This window comes from Homalodisca vitripennis, unplaced genomic scaffold, assembly GCF_021130785.1.
Source record: "Homalodisca vitripennis isolate AUS2020 unplaced genomic scaffold, UT_GWSS_2.1 ScUCBcl_6251;HRSCAF=13375, whole genome shotgun sequence".
NCBI lineage: Eukaryota > Metazoa > Arthropoda > Insecta > Hemiptera > Cicadellidae > Homalodisca > Homalodisca vitripennis.
In genome coordinates, this window is record NW_025782356.1 from 13,516 (window position 1) to 35,678 (window position 22,163).

At 31.5% G+C, this 22,163-nt stretch overlaps 1 protein-coding gene across 1 annotated transcript; it reads left to right on the forward strand.

The window, feature by feature from the left end:
• Positions 1-16,066: 16,066 nt before the first annotated feature.
• LOC124373718 lies at positions 16,067-20,981 on the forward strand. Its single transcript, XM_046832062.1, has 4 exons — positions 16,067-16,145; positions 18,162-18,348; positions 19,479-19,486; positions 20,823-20,981. Exons 1-4 carry the CDS (start codon positions 16,140-16,142, stop codon positions 20,979-20,981), a joined length of 360 nt encoding a protein of 119 aa, XP_046688018.1. The 5' UTR covers positions 16,067-16,139.
• The last annotated feature ends 1,182 nt before the right edge of the window (positions 20,982-22,163 follow it).

The window sequence follows — 22,163 nt, forward strand, 5'->3', positions numbered from 1 at the left end:
CGTGTAATTCAAAAGGTTAATTGTTGATAAAATCATTCAAAAGTCCGCTACCTTCAATCATAGATGAACTTATTGCCGGCAAAAAACTCGTTTTAAAATATTTAAATTCCATCAGGTTTTTCAATCATTTCATCAAGTTTGGTTCGAAATTAATAAAAATCTTTAATCGCTTTCTTTTCGTTCAAAAAAATTGTTGTTTCCAGCCTTTTCTTGAGACATAAATATAATTTTATAATTCCATCGGAGGGGTTTTTTTTTTGGTCAAATCGTCGATATATCTGTAACTCAATTCTTATTATCACTGTATTTTCTATATACCAGATCCCTTCGATCTCGTTTTTCCCAAATTGGTTTAATCAAAATTGAGATATTTGTTTACCTTTACTTGACTTTGGTTTCTTAGTTGATGGATCATTATTTTTGTTAAATTGCATATCAGATTTCCATAAAACAATTTTCAGTATTACTTTTTCAAGTCTTCTTCAGAATATTAAACCGTCTTTGTGGGAACATCAGTGCCTGTTATTAATCTCCATAAAACCTTGAGTTCCCTTTCATATGTTTTTTCATTAATAATGATATCATGTATGCTCCCAAAATTCACGGGCAAATTTCCCAATCATAAAACTTTTCTTTCTTTCTGTCCCAATACAAACCAAATTTATTTCATCTTCGCTCTAGGAAGGAATTTTTTACCAATTTTCACCAATTATTATATCCGTTGTTCCAAGGACCTTATACCTGGTTTCAACTATGGTAGAGTCTTCAATGCATTCGAGGTCTTAAATTGGTGTTGAAAGATGGTAATTTTGGCAATTCAAACTCAGATTTCTTGGTACTCGAAATATCAGCAAAATTGTCGTTACAACTGGAACCAAATTCATCAAATTTTGGATTATCGCTTTTAAAAACATTTTCAATTTTTGACCGCTCAACATTTTTTATTGCAGGGATGTTACAGGTTGATTAATTTTTTGAATATAAATTCTTGTTTGCTTTTTCATTCAATTCGAATCTGCTTCTTTAAATTCTTTGATTATATTTCTTTTTCTATTTGATCAAAGTTTTTTTGCTTCTTCTGAAGTTACGTTCGCCAATTTATTTAGGAAAATTTTGAAACGTTAAACGTGGAACGTCGGTGGAAACGATGAACCACCGAAAACGTGAACACGGAACGTAAAACGTGAACGTGGAACCCGTGAAACACGAACGTGAAACCGTAAACACGAACGTTAAAAACATGAACGTGAAACGTAAACACGAAAACGTGAAACATGAACGTGAAACATAATGAACGTGATAACATGAAACGTGAAACATGAACGTGAACGTGGAACGTGAACTCAGATATTTTACCGTTTTTCTGTTATTTTCATAATGTAGAATATAAAAATTAAATATAATATAAAAAATAATTGTAACAAATAATTTTATCAAGTAGATTTGCCAGGACCCACTGAGCAGAGCAGCATTTTATATTAGAAAATTTATTCAAATAATTTACCATTTTTTAGGCTTCAAAGTTAGATGTAATAGATTAAAAATCCATAGTCTTCTTTCCAAATTTATTATTTCACATAATTCATTTAAAGTGGGTTAAAATACTCATATCAGATCCCACATAATGTTTGTTTGTAAATCTTTCTCGAATAGTGATCGTTCATTGCTTTAAAAACACACTAACATATTCAATTATTTTCTAATAACTTGTTTATCAAACCTGTTGATAAGCATTGAGATAAAGATAGATACAAAGAGATATTTTTGTGGACGGGACATTACGAAATATTCCTTAATAACGTCTTGATTTTCTAATAATACAATCATCAAAAACGATTAAACGAATTGGGTTTACATTACGCTTAACGGATAACTATGTCCTCAGATAGCATTATAAAAAATGTCGATATTTTTTTGTTTAAGTTTTTCCTCAATATTTTCAAATCTTTCTTGTAATTTTTTATAAGGCGTCTTGTTCTTAAAGAATTTACTAAAAAAACATATCTAAATTGGAATTAAGGAATTCAACCTATTGTAGATAATAATTTCAATAGTAAAGTTGTTTTTCCACATCACTTGAACCAACAATTAACAATCTGATTGGTTGATCTTTCTTAGTTTCTTCAAACGTTTGTTGAAGTTTTTATCTGATCTTTTTGCTTTAAAAAATCTTCTCCATTTACAATCAGAAGATTTTCATCTTGAGAGCAACGCTTGCGAAAATGAAGCTGTTTCAAGTTGACTTCAGAAAGCTCTAAATTAGTTTTTAAACTTGGAACATCCTATACACATTAGAAGGAAGAAGAATCCAAAATTATTTTATCGGGTTTAAGCGGTTTTTATTCTGACAATTTTGTTAATTAAAATATTAGGTGAAAGTCTCTCCTTATTGTTATATGGATTTAATGTGGAAGAACATAACAAAATATTATGGTTTAAACAAAAGGATATTATTCTTTTCCGATCCAAATTAAAAATTCCCTTAAAAATTTATCCTGAAAACATTCAAACAAATCAGATAAATTGCTTGTAAACTTTGACGAGAAAAATAAAGTTTGATTGAATGGCAAAAAAAATTATCTCTCTAATAAATTTCAAATAAAATCACCAGTAAGAAATAATGTTTTCAGCAATTATTGTAGGATTTTATTAGGGTTTGTTTCAAGGAAACTATTGAGCCAAATCAGGTATATTTAGGAAATTAAAACGCCACAAATTTAGACCCGTTCGATGTAATGTTGGAAGTGACTGCAATCTCCGTTGAACCTAGTTTTGAAAATCCATACCGTAATCATTTACACAAAGAATTCTGATAATTTTGTACCACTTTTTTCCCAAAATGTTGCTTTATGGATCAACAAATCAGCTTGAAAAACCGAATGAAATCGATTATATTCCAATTAGAAAAAATATGAAAAGAATTCAAAAAAAATCGTCTTAACTGTTCACAGACCTCTGAGGAGAAATTTATTAAATAATTGAGAGTTTTAAAAACAACACAATATATTTAAGATTGTGCGATAAGAAAATGATGAATCATAAGGGGTGGGAAACGAATTCGTTCTTACCTTCAAATTTTCAAAGGAAAAACAACTTTTGAATGTATTAAATTTACAAGAGTCTATGCCTTAGAGTCCCTTTCAAAATCTTCATCCTTGACACTGTTTTTATCAATGATATCTGGGCTTTATTCTCGAAATAACAAATTACTAGTTTAAATTTCTTTTTCTATCTAAATGGAGTCAGTTGTGAATCTACTCAAATTCAATAATAAAGAAATTTTCAACATTTGTTGACGAAAAATAATGAATTTTGGTTTAAGGCAGAAAGATGTTGCAGAGGTGTCAAGAATATAAAGATACGAAGAAAGAATAGCAAATTAAAGAAACAGTCAAAGATAAAATATAAAAAAAAGCTTCGAAAAACATACATTTCTGAAGGTAGAGGGTGATTCGCCCCCGCCTTCAAACTTTCAAAAAAAACACTGTTTTCATAAATGAAGCAGGCCATATATTCTTTAATCTTATTGAATATCTAAAATGAAAATAGCAAGAAATGTTTCGCAAGATTGGGTTTTAGAAGAATGTTTTACCAAGTATTCGTTAAAATTTGGTGGTGTAGCAAACTTGAAAACGAAAATAAGCAGTTAAAAGATTGGAAAATAAAACAGTTACAAATTAAAGATGAAATGAAATCATTGAAAATAGAGAATTCAAGAAATTTGCGAATGGAATTAATGGAAGAGGAAGATATGGTATGTAAAGATTTTGATAAGAAAAAAAACACATTGTTTTTGTTGTTAATTATGAGAAGAAATCCACATGTTTCGGTGGGGGGCTGGGAATATCCTTATTACGTTATTCAGAGCTCAGAAACGAGAAATATCCAAACCGATTTAAAAACATCTAGAAAAATAAATTTATCTCTGAAATTAGAGATTTTGTTCATTGGATGACGAACCAAAAATTCTATTCAATCTGTATAACCAAATTGCAAAGAATCCTTTGGAATATTTTATACAACGGAAATTCAATTTTACTACCAAAGTATGGACAAGGAATCTCGGGACGCTCGATTTATAGAAATATCTTAAATTACACGGATGAAAATGTTTAAACTCTCGAATTATGATATTTTGTTTGTAAAACATTGTTTAGCATAAACTAGTGTAAACCATCGTTAGGAGAATTTTTTTTTCATATTTCACAAGGGCATTTCGTTTTTATTAACTTTCGGACCTGAAAAATTTCTTTTTAGCACAATCTTTGCAAAAAGCATTCTTTTCTATCTAATATATATACAACCGCAAGGTGTGTACACTGACCTGATCTCACCTCACTCACGTATACTAATTCTAACACTACTTCCAGATAGAGTTAGAGGACTTGAAAATTTGGTACACAGATATGCTTTCCACCGTTGTAACCACCAGGGAAAAATCCCGAAAAAAGCGATGTGAGAATTTTTTCATTTTTCAACCCCTCCAAAATAAATTTCCCAAAAAATCTGCGCATTCTTCAACCCCTTGCAGGCATTTTTTTTGTAAGCCCGCGATTAGCGGGCGAACCGTTGGAGCTAGCGTTCGATCTGACCTGAAAAAATTCCGGATGGTCAGGAATGAAGTGAACTACAAAAAAGGCCTAGTGGCTTTTTGCTCTATCTCAATTGGTTTTGGCCGCAAAACGCGATTACATTAAAATATTTTGAAATTTTCGCCTAAAAATTTACCTTTCGGGCTCGATAGCGGCTAAACGGTTGGTCGTAGCTCAAAACAAATTTTTGAAAGGATTTAGAGAATTGCGTGATCTACAAAAAAGGTTCAGTAACATTTTGCACCTATCATCAACGGTTTGGCCGCATAACGCGTTTTAAATTATAGATTTTTTACGTTTTACGTGAGATATTGTTTTCTGAGCTCTGTGTTAGCTAAACCTTTGAAGTTAAGGTAGAATAAAAATCGTATTTTATTACGAAACAATATGTTCTACAAAAAAGGTCCAGTGACATTTTACTCTATCTTTCATGGTTTAGCCGTACAACGTAATTATGTTGCAAATTTCACTCAAAAACTTACCTTCCTGGGCTCGATATTGGCCGAACCGTTAGCCCTAGCTTAAATGTAAAATTTTTTATAACTAGCTATTCATAGGATCTACATAAAAGGTCCAGCAGCTTTCAGTCGTTTATCTTTCCGTAAGCCTGATAAATGCTATAAATGACTAATTCTTTGTCGTCAATTTTAGGTGTTTTTAATTTTGCAACTATAATTAGTGCGATTCATGCTGGTTCCAGATTGACCTTCTATTACTACGTTAACGAGTGACTAAAACCCCCCTCCACGTCCGGAGTTGGCTGAGCGTTAGTGAAGCTTAAAAAGTAGATAGGGACAGAGTGTTTTTTAATTATGTTCACAGACACAACACCCTCTAAAATAGGCCCACGTGTGTCATTAACCCCTTGTAACATTAATCCCCCCCCGGGAATTTCCTCGTATGACCAGACAATATCCTGACTAAATTAAACCCCCTGATATGTTAACCCCCCTGGTAACATTAACCTCCCCCCGGGAATTTCCTGGCTTGACTAGATAAGCTCCTGATGATATTAAACCCCCTGTTCGACTTAAAACACTGCCTTAAGGTCGGTTTTTATTATGTTTCTACTAAACAATTCACGATAGCTGACCAGTGTAGACTTTTATCCCACGCGTTGTACGATTAAACCAGAGATCGTAGCTTAAATCTGATGGCATAATCGAAAGACAAAATTAAATTTCCGACAAGAAAGGTCCAGTCACTTTTTCACGTATCTCTAACGGTTAAGCCGCAAAACGCCCTCAAAGTCAAAAGTTTGGGTAAATCCGGAAAATTAAACTATGGTATACATACGTCCTCTGACTTTGGTTAAAACCAAATTCTTCTTGTCTCCAAATTTCACGAACACATAACTTAACTCTTCTACCACATCAATTGATTAATATTATTACACCACACATCTTTTGGCTGAGCTTTAGCGAAGCATTACGACCCGTAAGATTCTCGAGAACGGATTCATAAAATTTGGAAACTTCACGTATGAATTTAACCAATCACCGAACTACGCTTATCCCCGAATTTAGCCAACACCCAAATGGGGGCCTGGGGGCGTTAGCCCCCAGCGAGCCGAAGGCGAGTCTTTACTATACTGCCAGTTATTAAATTCAGAAATATTTTTAATTTCTTTACAAAAGTAACAATTTTTTTCTTCTAAAGTTAATTTGTCCATTTTAACGTATAATCTTTTCTATTCTCTTCTTGACACTTTGTACATTTCTTTTGAGACTCCATTTATATAGAAAAAAATTATTACACGATGAAAATGTTAAACTCTTAACTTATGATATTTGGTTTGTAAATGTTTTTGATAATTATTTAACCATTTTATAGTTCTTCCACATTCACATTGAGTATCTTCATAATATAATTCTATGGTGATTCTTCTTTACACAATCTTTACAATATGAGTCTTTCTTATCTCTACTATAGTGATCACTATTAAACTCTGAAATTTTTTTAGTTTCTTTACATTTAAGACATTCTTTATCTTCCAAAGTTAATTTTTCTATTTTATCATATAATTCTTTATGATATTCCCTTTCACAATCTTTGCAATTTATAATGCATTCCATCTTTCCTATTTTTAATCTTTATAAAATTCATTTTAAATATTTAAATTCTTTGCACTTTGTACATTTCTTTTGATGCGCCATTTATATATAGAAAATTTATATTACAGTTTTGACTTCTTCAATTCATATTCATAAAACTTTCCGGTTATTTCTTCATTATTTAAATCTTTTATACTATAAGTTACAGGATCTGTGTTATTAATTTGATAAATCACAAAGATTTCTCTTGACCAATTGTTCTTATATTTGTTCGAAAAATGTTTGTTTTTTACTAACAATTCTTACATGATCATTGACTTTAAATTTAGTTTTCGTTGTGAATTTCAGGTGGAAACATACTTGAAAACGGTCTCTAAAAAACTCCTTTTCTGCATCCTTATCTACGTCTTTGGGCTTCATTTTGATTGTGCTGTGAACCGTATCATTGTAATTTGTGACTATTTTTTGAAGAATATCGATCCATTTAAAGTTTTTATTAATCTCAAAAATAACTTTCATCCTTTCGTTTTGAGTTCTGTTATATCTTTCTACGATACTTGATTTCTCTTCGTTTTCAGTATGATAAAATCTTAATGTTGTATTTCCTCAAAACATCGTTAAATTCTTTATTTTTAAACTCTAAAACCCTTATCTGTATGAAGTAGGTTAGGAGGTTTGTGATTGATCCTTATGGCATCTTTTACTATATCTTCGAAAGCTTTTGAAATATCCTTGCCGTTTTTTCTTTTGATAGCTCTTGACCAAGCATATTTTGAGAAAGTATCCAATAACATTTAACATATACTTAAATCCATCATTTTGATCTGAATAGTTAGACATTATAACTAAATCTGCTTGCCCATAAATCGTCAATTCCTAATGTTATAATTTTTCTCTTTTTAAACTTTTTTCGTACTGGTGCATGAATTTCTCGAGCTTCAATCTCTATCTCATCTTTAGTCTTCAATTCTTGCTTAACAGGTTTTGGATTTGGATTCTTTATAAACTTACTCTTGTTTGTCTTACATTTTGAACATTTTGCAGCAATTCTATACAATCCATTTTGAGTTTGAACGATTTTTGAATCTATATTTTTCGTTTTCTTTTTACACTTGTGACAGTGAATTAAATCATCTTCCATTTACATATCAAAGTTTCCAAGTTTATTTAATTCGTCTAATATATCAGATTTTGCTTCATTTTTATAGCCATACGGTACTGTATCGATCTTATTTTCTAGGACAATTCTCTTATCATCTTTAGCGTTCAGTGCCAGCTTGTTTATGGTAACAGTGTACAACTCATGTTTATAACTTTTGATGACTGTCATCTCCCTAAATTCTTCTTTATCTTTCGAACAAACATCTCTTCAAGTTTTCGATATTTATTGTTTTATTTACAACGCTTCTCTTAATTCCTTTACACCTAACTGGGTTTTTATCTAGATATTTGTACGAGTACTTCTTAGACCTTAAACCACAAAATTCTTCTAAAACTTCGCTATTTAACTCATCTTTGAATTTCCCTATTACCTTCTTATTTTTAGTAGTGAAACATTCAGGATCTTTTGGATAATCACTTGTATCAAAGTCATCTATATTTTCTTTAATAATTTTAAAAGGATCTCGTTTCAATTCTAGAAAATAACTGTCTGTATCCATGTAACACAGATTCAAATCTGGATCAAAACTTCTTTAATTTGTTGTAATAAAACTCGTACATTAGCAATTTTGAGAGGTCGAGAACTGAAAATCCTATGTAAATCGGTTTGTTAAATTTAACCTTTTGTTTGTACATGTGACTCGCTATACAGTTGTCGTCAAAGATGTTAAAGCATTTGAAATTTGTTTTCTTAGCTTGTTTCATTGAAAATTCTTCATTTCCAAGCTTAATATCACATCTGTTTCTCACATTTTCCATAGATTTTCCAAAAACTGAGTTGTTCATCAGCTTATAAAAGTCCTTTTCAAAGTCGCTTGTAGCTTTGGTTCTCATGTTTGTGTTAAAATCCAATGTATTCTTTCATAAAAGGCTTCTGATCGAATGCAATAACTCTATTCACATGTTTCAAAATCATACCTTGTTCCAAATAGAACTTCAAATTTCTCGAATGAACAACGTATTCAGTTTTTATCCAGTAGAGTTGTGCAAGTTTGTTTTTAAAATGTTCTGGAGCAAGAGGTAAATCCTTGTGATGTTCGTGTAAATTTGTTGGATATCCAAGATCGACTTCGAGAATATAGCCATAATCTTCGTCGCCAGTGAGTTCCAAAATTGTTTCTTGCCACTCTTCTTTTGTATACGTTTTAGGATCCATCCACTTGATATCACTAAACGGCAGTTTTTGCATTAGGCCATACCCATAAAGGTTATTAGCATCAACGTATAACAAATAGGTTTTCGGGCTTTGTCTTATCGAAAATCTTTCAAATATTTGTTATTTGCTTTCACATATCGGCTTAATACACTGAGAAATGCCCCGCGAATGCCTTTTTCAATCATCAAATACATATTATAATCGTTAATTAGCTGAAGCTCAATTTTCGTTAATTTTAACATTGCGTCCCATGCGAGACTGGGAGCTGTTAGATAGTGTGCCGGATCGAGTTTATAACAATTAAGGCAAATGTTTCTGAAATTTTCGAATATATCAGCAAGCAATAAAACATCTTGAATGTTGTACAAATCAGAGTAATTCCCTAGATTTTTCTCTTTTAATTTGTTCCATACATTTAAGTAGTGTTGATAATCTTTCTCAGATATGCTCTTCGTCTGTCAAAAGTGAATAGAAATCTTGAATTTTCAGCTCTTCTGTGTAATCAAGTTTTTCAATACTATCGAAAAATTCGTAAGGAAATATACCTTTTCCAGATAGAATTTTAAAGATTTCTTCTTCGTCATTTGGTTGTCTTTCTAGAATTGCGTTCAGACCATCTTGTATAAAATGATTTGTATGTTTGAAGTCTTCTTTCTTTAGATTTTTAGCTAACTTTTCTATAGACGAGGCCATGAATCTGAACGTGTCTACAAACGAAAACTTGATGAATTTTCTTGGCTTATCACCTTCGAATTCATAGCCATATCCAGAATTTACAGAATAATTTATATATTTTTCATCGGTGTTTTGCAATCAAATCAACATTTCCATATTGTTTAGCCAATTCTTTTATGTACAAATGAGTATCGTAATTTGACATATTATGGACAGAAAACTGGAATATTTTGTGGAAATTTCAAATTTAGATTGCAACATGCATGAGCTGCGCCTCGAAAACTTGCCGGTTAAATGACAATGATCTCTCACTTTATTATAACTCTTATCTTTCCAACTATCAGGAGTAAAACCATACTGAATTGACCCAACATCATAAGCAGACCATTCACAGATATGACAAACGTTTGAATTTTGATACGAAATTTCTTCTTCTTCTGTCAATTTCATAGGTTTCATGTTCTTAGAATTATATTTTTTCGCTATGTATTTTGATATTTTATTGAGTTCTTCAAACAATTTTGCAGGAACATTTGGCAAATCTTCTTCATTTTTTGCTCTATAACATATAGGTTTGTACATACGATTGGTCACATTCGAAACTAAATATAGAGTAAAACCATAAGGAATATGCTTCTGAACCTTGGTTGTAGTCGATCTTTGTGGATTGTTTTTGCATGTGGGAATCTTCTCTAATATGCTTTCAAAATCCATATAAATAACGTAAGGATGAGAAAATTTCTTTTGATAATTAGTAAATTTAGTTGTTTGACCTGGAAATGGCATAATTGGCTTACAAACTTCATGATTTTTACAAATTTCTAAGTGATCTGTTAAATCTCCAGATTTGTAAAAATGGCCTTAAACATCTTCTACACAAAAATTTTCTTTCTTTATGTTTAGACAACTGCGAAGAAACAAGCTTATTTAAATCGGTTATCAAAACATAATGAGATTTATCATCTTGTTTAACATACAATAAATCAATGTTTGTTTCAGCGTCATATTTTTCAGAAATTTGTAACGGAACAATGTTAATATTTTCATCAAACTGTAGACATTGATAGACATTGTTGGATACTTATACTTGGAATTGTAGCTTCGTTTTTCAAATATTTGTATATCTTTCAGAGACATTGGATACTCAAAAACCTGAAAATATTTCGTCATTCACAAATTTTTCGTATTGCTTTACACGTTCACAGTCTCTTTCTGGTTTTTCAATAGCACATCTTATTGAGTAAATAAAGCAAAAATCATCTCTATTTTTTATATTTATACAAGCTTTTTTATCTTTGATATTCTTTGGTTAAATCGATGTATGATCCTGCATTCATCATTTCGTGTTTGTTAAGGCTCAAAACTAGTTGTTTACAACTTTTAAATGTCCATCCGGAACCTTTATTTGGATTATTCGTTTGTTCTCGATGTGTTAATTTATTAAATTGCTTAGTAATAAAGTCGTTTACGTCAAAGATTTCGTCTGCTTTGATAGTAAAATACATTAGACATGTTTGCGGTTCACCATTCACTAAAGTTCGTTCGTATTCACATTCCAAAGAGAGATAGCCCTTCATATTTTTAACATTTTCTTGAAATTTCTCGATTAAACTTTTAATTTCTGACCGCATAATTGAAAGATATTTGTAAATTGACATGGAATTGTCGTTCAAGTTTGTTAAAATGTATTGCTTGAAAAGACCGTGTATTGAGGATAAAACTTCTACATCAATGATATTTTCGGATTTTACTTTAAGAGTTTTATCAATTTCTTCGATCATTTCAGACTTGGTTTTATCGTTAGTACCGATAGCCAACTTTTCAGCTATTGAATGAAGTTTTTCATCATTTAAATAGGTCGAGATTTTTCTTTTCAACTTTGAAATTTCTCTTTAATTCACGTAATTTCTCAATATTAAACATGTTTTCGTGATCGGTAATTTTATTTTCTCTAGCCCACTGTCTTAAATAATTTAGTTCATTATTGTAAATTTGCTTGTTTTTTTCATGACTTTTAGAATTATAATGGCGATCATAGTTTTTTCTTAAAATTTCTATTTTGCAGAACGGACATGATATTTTATCGCGCTCCATTTAGATAGAAAAATTTATTTAACTAAATGGTGCTTGTAAACCAACGATTGCGCCTCTCACGGCGTGATATCACTACGGATATGACGCAGGCGAAGCGATTATCGTGATGGTCGGTCTGTAGTAGCACACCTCGACTGTCATTGATACACACAGCGCAATCTTTCGGAACTAAAATGTCGGTAATGCAGATTTGCTTTTAAGAATAAAAATTGTGTTCCCGTTTACTATTATAACAGAGAAAGAGACAGAGGGAGGAGAAAAGGTCGACCGAGAAATGGTTTTGCACTTTTTGACTTTGAATTTTTTTCTATTTAAATGGAGTTCTTGGAACAGATTTTTGACTGTTTTGGATGAGAAAAAGATTAAAGAATTAAACAAAAATGAAAAATTACACTTGATTGTTACTGGAAAGAAGACTATAAAAGATAAAGAAATTATAACAATTAACTTTGTAGAATAAAGTCTTAACTCTAAAACTTGCAGTCCCTCCCCACGTCATAGTACTGTTTTGATAACCATAGTTGGTGTCTTTCTTCATAGGAATCACACTGGAATATTATCTACAGTAATACCTTTTGTTTCACACAAAATGTGGCTATATTCTATAAGAAAAATTCTATAATGCTCTTTAATGAATTGTGTTGATAAATCTGATACTCACAAAAATTCCTAAGAAATTCATCAATTAAGTCTTGATTATCTTGAAAGAACGTATTAATATGGGAAAAATGTCATAAAAAAACGATTGAAAACTCTCTGTTTGTTTATTTTTTACTTTCTTTTCAATATCTTTCGTAATTATATTAAATATGTAATCCCTTACTTTTTTAGTTTTTTGCCGATAGTAAAACACTCCATTAGACGTTTTTTCTGCAAAAGACTTTACAAGTTCTTTGAATTCTGTATCATTTAAGGAAAGTATCAACTGTTCTTTAAAATGTTTTGGTAATTCGTTGAACTCGTTAAAATTGTCTTTCTTTGTAAGTTTTGAAATGCTAGAAAACTGAAGAGAGCTTGGTGAGTTCATGTTGTTTATTTAGTAGAAAAGTTTTTTTATTAAAGTATGTTTTTAGTAAAAATGTTTTTATTTTATTAAGATTAAATCCTTTATTCGTAGCAGATTTGACAACATTTTACAAAGCACAGCTTAAGAAAGTAGAAGCTTCAGATTTGGTTAATTTTTCATTCCACAGAGTAGATAGTAATGTACCGATCGCTTTTGGAGACGAACGACTGTAGATTCGGTTAATTTTTCATTGAGATTTGCTGTGTTATTTCTCAGCTTCCTTTATGGTACATTGAACAGTATTTTACATTGCTTTTCGGTCGGCTCCGAAAGTGCGCCAGGAACCCCATATTACTATTCTACTTATCCTTACATATACAGAGACTGAAAAAAACTGAGAATTTCAATATAGGCAAAAAGAGTAATCTTGTGTAGCATTGAGAAAATATTGAAGTGTAACATGTGCTAAACTAAGTATAACAATTACTATAATACAAATGCCTTAATAAAAATGTTTTATTGTTCAATTATTTTACCAAAACTAATTATAGAAAACAATAAATACTGCCTTATATTAATCGTAATTTCTCATTTTAACTTATCATCAAATTGCTTACCTTTTTTAATGTGTTGTATGTCAATACATCTTACTTAATTATTATTATTTAATTTCCTATAACCTTATAATATGTTTCAGACGTGGTTTCTTTGAAACTGAAATGCATACAATAAGTATTACAATGATCAAAAAAGGTTTCAATGTTTGAATACATTCATTAGTATTATACAAATGTTCAGTTTTAATCTATTTAATAACTCATAAAATGATAATATAAAACATGGTTACTTTCTTTCCTCACTCTAGAATATACTAGTATCATTTAAAGTGCATTCTTTATTGGAAAGATAAGTATTTAATAAAACAGGCGCCCATCTCTCCACAAACACTTACCAAATTTAACTTTATAACAGGTACAGCTTTACTGCGCGTAATACAAAGCACATGATATTAAATAAATATACTTTGAACGATTACGATTTGAATAAATAATTAGTACGTTTGTTGGGAAGAAAACACATTTAAAATAAATCTGATATCTGTTTCAGTTAGAGATTTTTTTTATAAAAAACGCTTTCTTTTGCATTGATAAGCAGTGATTTACAGAGCCTCTCTGAACACATGCACCCGCATACCTTTCCGAATGAGGAAAAGAATTACAGCAGACTGTTTCCCTCAGAACTAAAAACAGGTCGGCGAGTATTGGTTCACTAAGAGAGAAGAGCAGGAAAGTCCGCCGATATTGTCGGTCTCTAAACTGGTTAGCTAACTCGTCTCTGACCTATCTTATTACCTCGAGGTATTCACTGAATAAGCTATCAGTAGTTCTGTCCAGGGTTTTTGTAATTATATGCATTTTTACTTCTGATCATATATCTTTGCAGATTTTAGTAGTTGGGGTTGGAATCGAGTAGATAAAGGTATTTTACTAAATGTTAGCCTGGCGATATGATAAGGGTCATGTTTAAAATTTGCAATAAAAAAAACAAGTAGTGGCTTCTACCTGTTCTATTTCTTAACGTTCCCAATGAGTTGGCTCTCAAGCTTGATATAGGTTACTTTATTCTGCCTCAAGTGTATTAAATAGAGTTTCAGTCAGAAAAACTGGCATTCACAATTTTCCAAGAAGTGGAATGATGATTGTTCCGACGGGAAATTAAAGTAAAAAAGATAACTATGAAAAAATTAAAACATTTTAATCTTGTCTATCCTCCCGTGTTAAATCTCTAACTAAAGTGGCGATGGCTGATGATCGATTTATTGCATAGGAAAGCTCCATTTAAGATTTTACAATAAATACGTTGTGTTCTTATAGAAAGCCTTCCCGACTTTAATGACCCACTAATGTCGTAGTTATGTTATATCTATTTTATATCCAAATTTATTCTCATCATAAAAGTTTATTTCGTTAGACTAAATCGCCATGACCGCTTGATTTGCACAAGAGAAATATAGACTACTTTATTACGCATGTTGTATCAAGAAAAGATTGTGGAGGCTTTTTATTCGAATATTTATTGATTGATTTAACAAGTAATATTAAATAGACGCATACATTTTTGTTACAAAAGTTTTCAAATAAATGCATACATTATTATTCCGCATAACTATACAAAATATTCACTATAGACAAAGTTTAAGTTGACATAACAGATATTGTTTCTGCTTTTTAAGTCTATTCAACTAACTTTCTAAATGGGTTGGATTGGAACATTTGCGATTCTCCTGAGCTATTTTTATTTGGGTTGTTGTTGTAAACTGATTTAGTAATGTTTTTGTTTAGTGTATTTTGACATCTATTTAGCATATCTTCTGTAGCATTGGAGTGAACATTTATGTATTAAAACATTATATTTTCTCCATTTCTTTCCGTTTCAGCGTGGGTTGTCCATGCAGAAGTTGATTAAGTTTTTAAATAATTAATGCAAATGCTAATAATCCTTTACTGGTACTTTACTTCAAACTTCCTCGGTATTCATGACTTTATGTTTGTAATAATTTTCAAGTGTAAAACTGTCTTGAAGTCTCACATCTCACATTTATACTCCAGTTACAAACAGTAAGGGACACAAAAAGACTAATATTCTGGGTTTACACCTTCTCTAACGCCAAATAAATTTGTTAAGTTGGGTTATACTGAACTTGATGATATTACTATAGATCTAAATTCTTCTTTGTATAATAATCCTAAAGATTTTTAGATATCCTTTCATGAGCCTTTGAAATATCTATTCTATAAAATAACATGAAAATTTAGCAATTTCTCAATTTACACTGATGACATCTACCTTAATTTCGTACCCATAGAAATTTATCACAATGTAAAAAAGAAGTTACAAGTTAAGAGTGCAGACTTGCTACCTGATTATGTTAATTTTGGGCGATAACTAACCTATCAAATATTTTAAATTTTGTGATCAATTTCAGTGTAATATAAATTTTTAATATTATTTCTAATCTAAATTATTTATCTGGTTGCGTAAAAAACAGATTTTACATTTGAAACAAAAAAATATTTAAAGCGTAATTATGATCAAGAATGGTTTGATCCAATGTTTTCAAGAACTGTTCTAGGCGGACTCTACGTTATAATTTATCTACTCTTCTGAGTATGCGTTTTGCCGTATAAAGCTGTAGAATTCATGAGAAACAGTAATTGGCAAACAATTATGCAAGTCCCAAAGATTACAGGCTGTTAGAACTTGAGAACGAGGGAAAGTACGGACTAACCTTCTCGGTTGGCCGCGGGTGGCTAGGTCAGTTTCAGCCATGCTGCTGAGGGTACTGGTGTGTCTTTGTGCTCTCTGGAGCTTCAGCGTGGCCCAGCAACGACTAGACCTTTATGAAGGTTAGTGGCTCAAAATTTATGTTTATAACTAAGACATAAATGATAGAAACATGTATAAAGAGTTCGTCTTTCTCATAATATCATCAAACTTATAATATTTCTGTAACTACTATTCGATATTTGACAGGTTAGCTTAAGCAAAATAAAAAAAATCTTTCTTCTCATATATAATTCAATGTTGCTTAATTTTTCCTATAGAAAAACATATAATCGTAAAGAAAAATTATAATTTTTAGAATCAATAAAGGACACCAATTTCATATGGAGTATTAAACAGGGTAAATAAATTTATACACGGATTTAAGTAAACAAATTTTGGATATAAATTTACGATAAATAAAGTAAAAATAATACATTGACTAAGGAGCTTAGTTCTAAGTTCCCATCTCTAAATGGTATTTTAAATTGCTTTTTTTGGAAGCACTACTTGTGAGAAGTATGATTTGTCTGTAAATTTTTAATTAATTTTGAATAATATTTTTACAAACCTTGTTCATAAAACGATATGAACAGTTTCATATTCAGTGATAATATTTTAAGGTTTGTTCAAATACTTTTTTCTATTTAGCGTAGACATCTAAGTGTTTATAAACAAATTAACATACAGACAATCTTTATTACCCACGTTATTAAACCGATATCATGTAGTGAGTACACAATGATCCGAATTTAACAATTAAACCGAAATTAACAATTAAACCGAATTCAACAAAAATTCACACGATGAAATGGCACATCAATTTACTCACTTTAATTACAAATTTGTTTGTGCTGTGGATTTATCGTTGTCATCGCGGTACCCATAAAACCAATTTAAATCTTTTACATACTTAAAATTACATACGTGGACATATTGATCCCAAAATCAGTGCAGATATTCATAGGCCAAGTGGAACATGTGCGCAAGTTTCAAGTCTCTAAGACCTGTCTATTAGGAGTTATCGTTTGGACGGACAGACGGACAGCCAACGTCAAGATTTTAAGAAGGCCCTGTCTGGTCTTTAATGATAGGACAACAGGGAAGTAAATACACTTTACAAACATAACCATCAGTCACAATGAACTAATGAAAGAAACCAGAGAGTCGTTAACTACGTGTATTTTATAGTTTAAATGCAAAATGCTTGAAACTATAAATCTAGTTTTAACAATCTGAATCAAGTTAAGCAACAAGTTATGAAAACTATTACTTTCGACAAAGCGAATAATCCATTATGTCTACAAGATTACTTGAATTCATGAGCTTATTATAATTATTATAATATTATGTTAAAATTTGAACAACAAAAATGTTAATACAGTTCAGAATTATTGGGTAAAGACATCACTGCGCCTAGATTTTCAAGGTTGTATTTTTCAGGTCTGCTACCTCGTTCATAGCTGTTGCCTTCCTCGATATCAATAAACTTTGTCCAATAATTTCTGATAATATTTTCAAGCTATGTGTCCTGACGTACATGTTTGCATAATGAAGAAAATCAATATTTTGTTTGGGGTATAATTATTAAACATTTTAGATCATTTTGAGGGCATAAATTTAGCTTAATTTAAAGTTCATTTCTTCATTGCTGAAATAACTAATTAGTAGAATAACTATTTTAGACAATCTGTATTCAAATTCACAATAAAGAAGAAAAATGTAATACAAAGAAAACCTAGAGTTTCAAGGTTAGAGAACATTTTTTACAGCCTGCAAAAGGTAGTACGGAATTATCGTTTTATTCTGAATTTTAATTTTTTAAGCATTACAATGTGCAGAGGAATTGTAATAATTTTACCAAAAAGTAATGACAGATTCATTCTGATTAAATATTTAGCAGATAATGATGTGATATATAATATTTATTTCTATCTAAGTTATACATTACATGCCATCTTTTTCAAGTAACTTTTTTACCTTACAGATAAAGTTGTACAGTGTCCTAAAGTATCAGCTATTTTATGGAGTAGATATGATTAAAACCAGTGGCAAAGCTAGAAAATAAACCAGGTTTACTAACACTGTGAATTATTCAGGAGATATTTGCAAGGAGACGCCAGGAGAGTTGTGGACTTGTAAGGCAAGGGAAAGATTGTCCTACTGCTGGAGGTTTGAGCGATGGCAATACAGTTCAAGAGTGTAACAGCCAAGGCTCGGAGCCTATAGTCTGCTGCGAACCTTCCCTGAAACAACATACGGATGTGGGAGCCAAGACGAGATTAAGTAAGTAAACGTTCAATGTTATTGAGCAAAATCACAGTTATATTGACAAAACATATCTATAAATAGATTTATTTCAATCAATTCAAAGAGAAACATTATTTTCAGCGAGCAGTTGAATTATAGATTTAGGCCTTCTCAAATCCAAATTTGTACATCAACTTCGTTACCTCAATTTAAAAACAGGAGATAAGTTATTACATTTATTGAACTGTATGTACAAAACATAGATGTGAAGATAACTATGAAAAAAAATAAATGCAAAACATGTAACAATTAATTTTAAACGAGGATTGTAATGTTTCCCACGTGGAGATGTTCTTCAGAAGCCATTACCAATATTTTGGTTTGCAATTAGTGAACATCGTTTTCTCATTTTTTTTATAAAATTAGAAATACTTTGGTTATTATGCAGTCTTTATTTTTGGATAGATTACAAATTTATTAAAGTTATTTTTTTTTTAAAACATTCCAAGTCGTATCCTAATTGGTATAGGTGTGTAATGTTTTTTATTCTGGCTGGGAGGTGTTACCCAGCTACTCACTTGGTAAGAAAGCTGATCAATCAATGATCTTAAAAGAACGGCATATAAACGACTAATATTTATACCACTCTATAAGCGTATTGTCATAAATGAAGGTCCCAAAAGCGAGCTGGATAATTTGCAAACTTCGTTACAGAGGATTGTCTTGTTCTTCTATAATCTTTCCAGAATTCCTGAATCCTAGTATGGCGGTCTTTGTCTAGTGTCCGTCCAACGGAAAAAAAAATGGTTTCGAATTTTTCTCAGTTCTTGAAGAGTCGCGTTTTCGACACATCACTCCTCATGCCGAATTAAAGCTAACTTACCGTACTCTTTCGGAGTGCTATCATGGTGCTATCTGCAATCGTTAATTATGGTAATAAACAGTAATAAATATTGTTTTGCTAACTGAGGATCAACTTAAAACTACCTCATGGCGTAGGAATCTACAGCTTGGAATATTGTAACTTGTCACGTTCCTGTAAAGCTGTGGGTACTGAACGCGTTACGATACCACTGACATGCAATGGCATATAAGTTAATGCTCATAAGATTCGTAAAGTAAAAGTGAGAGAATTTATTGAAAATTGATCATTGGTTCATTTTCAGGAGCGAGGGTCAGTAAAACCCTGACAAGATCTGGTTGATTGAATAGGATGTATTATCCACTCATTGTTTGTACATCTGGAGTGCAAGAAAGTACTTCCTCAATGTACTTGCTAAGTCAGTCATATGTTCAACAATAATCGTCTTGAGCTCCTCAAACAGGTAGGACTTTCTTTCAGATTTTGGTTTAGAGAAACTGGTTTGTAACCACAGGCGATGCCTACAAGCATTCAGTTTTTTCAATCCATTTGCTTCCGGATTTTGCCCTCTTTCACTACGAATATTTAGGTATTAGGTCATTTCATATTCAAGTTTGAAGTATTAATAATGGTATAAATAAATCTACCAAAAAACGTTAATTTTACAATAGTAAACGAAAAGTAGTAGGAATTTTTCTCTTCAAATGAAAATCTTAGGAGGTGTTTTAGATCAAAATGAAATATTCTTTACTTCATCAGCTAGGTTTCGAAAAAACGCGGGGAGCAATGTTTCCCCAAGAGGTCCAACGAACCTCTGTGTGTTAAAAACCAGGCGTTCATGCTTAATTTCACATTTTCCTGACATAGTTGGGGAAAACAATTCGAGAGGTTTATGGGTCGTGATTTTCATATAGTTGACAATTTTTTCACGATTTTGTACAATACATTTTTAAAACTCAGTTCGGGGGAAAATTTTCTTTCATTGCTAAAACGCTTCTCTATGTATTGAAACACCGTATTTAGACGATTTGGCCGCTTATTTGCAATCACCCGACTCATTTAATCCAGTTTCGTGACCCGCCCGGCCGTTCCTACCTCACTCAGTAGCTATATTCCTACACATTTTATTCCCAATTTACAAACATAACCCTTACCAGCAGTCTATTATATTTTGCCACGTATTAGCAGGGTAGCTCTGCGGTACCCCCTGGTATGGCCTCGCGGACCGATGGGGGTCCGCGGATTACACTTTGAGAAAGTATGGTATCTAACAAACACAGAAAAAATAAGAAACCTTCTCACTGGAGGGGTAATAACTAGGATCAGTCAACAGTATCCGCTAGTGTCCTCCAGATCTCTGCATTTAGGTACTTCGTATTATTTAACCCTGACCAGTTGCGATCGTGCTTTGAACAGTTGTTCTAGGGAGGGACATCGTATGCAGTTAAATTTAAGCGTTTCTTAATTTTTGGGCAGCGTACTTTTGTATTGTAAGCGTATAATGTTCAATTACGTTTCATTTAATTACAAAATTGTGTGAAGGTTTGAACCTGACAACAGTTCTACCATTATTCCTTCTTAATCCAACATTGAATTATTTATAATTAATTTATGAGAGTGAAAAAAGTTACTATATATGATGTTACAGAAATGGTTGAAGAAAAATTCAATCCGAATGTCTGCATTGTGCAACATCACTACAACATTCTATATAGTGCTGCTCATTAGTCCTCACCCACCAAGCCACAAAACACAACAGACCAGGGGGATGCTGTTTATTGGCAAGCATGTTCCAGGCATCAGTTAATGTCACGACAGCCTCGTTGATACGTCAAACGTTTCATTTCCTTCACCCTTAATTTTTTGATATATAACGACCGACAACAAGTTATTAGTAGATTGTCTACTTTAGGTAATAAGACGGTAAGATTGAATGATAAATTATGTATCTAATATTAGTCTATAGCTAAAGGGAATATATCATCGTGTTTGATAAAATTATTTTTTACATTGGAATTATTTTTTTACAATAATATTTTTTTTAGTGATAAAGTTAAATAATTATTTTTGCATTATAAGCATATTGGTTGTTTACAATTTGCAAGGCATAAGGTTGAGTTTGTTGTTCATGAAGCCTTACCGGTTGTTAGGTATTGAAAGGTTCAAACATAATAAAAACTACTCAAATTAATGCTAAAATGGTTGTTTGATTGTTTTTATGGTGGATTATATTTTTGACAGTGTGCTAGATATACGTTAGATATTATATTAAGAGCTATACTTCTTACCCTCTGTATGTTTGATAGATATATAATAATCTAAACAATGGTGATTAATTCATTGTAAAATCGAGTTGAGGCTTTTGATTTGTTCTTTTTGTTTTGTAGTGGATGCAAGAAGTACGCACAGAGTATGTTATACGTTTCTGGCAACTTCTGGATGACGGAGATGTAGGTGAATGAAGTTAGACACATGTGGGTTTGTATAGAGCCTTCTAAAAGGAGCGTTAGAAGTGTTGGTTATGATGAATACTTCCGCCAATGGTAATTCCCTCAACATGGCAAGTATATCTGGTGTTTTTTTTCAATATTTAAGTGTATACAGAACAGTTAAGATGTTTATGAGTTTGAGTTTGATAACAGTTAACATTTTTATGGTTTTAAAATATTCCTGAGGTATAATTGTAAAACGTTGACTCAAGATTTGATATAAAGGGAGATTTAGTTTACAAATTATCATAATGGACGTTGTTTCTGCATCTGGCAAGAATGTACTAGACGAGTGTTAAAAAAACTAAGTGTGAAAGGTTCCCCTAACTAACACACAGATCGCGGAAACTACACGCAATATTAAACTATTTTAGACGTGGGGCAGAAAGGCCACACCAAATGTTGAGCAAACACAAACACAAGCAAAGTATATGGATGAAACCTATCTGAAGCTAGAGTAATTACTCAAGATAATGTTAGATTCCAACAATCTTGAACAC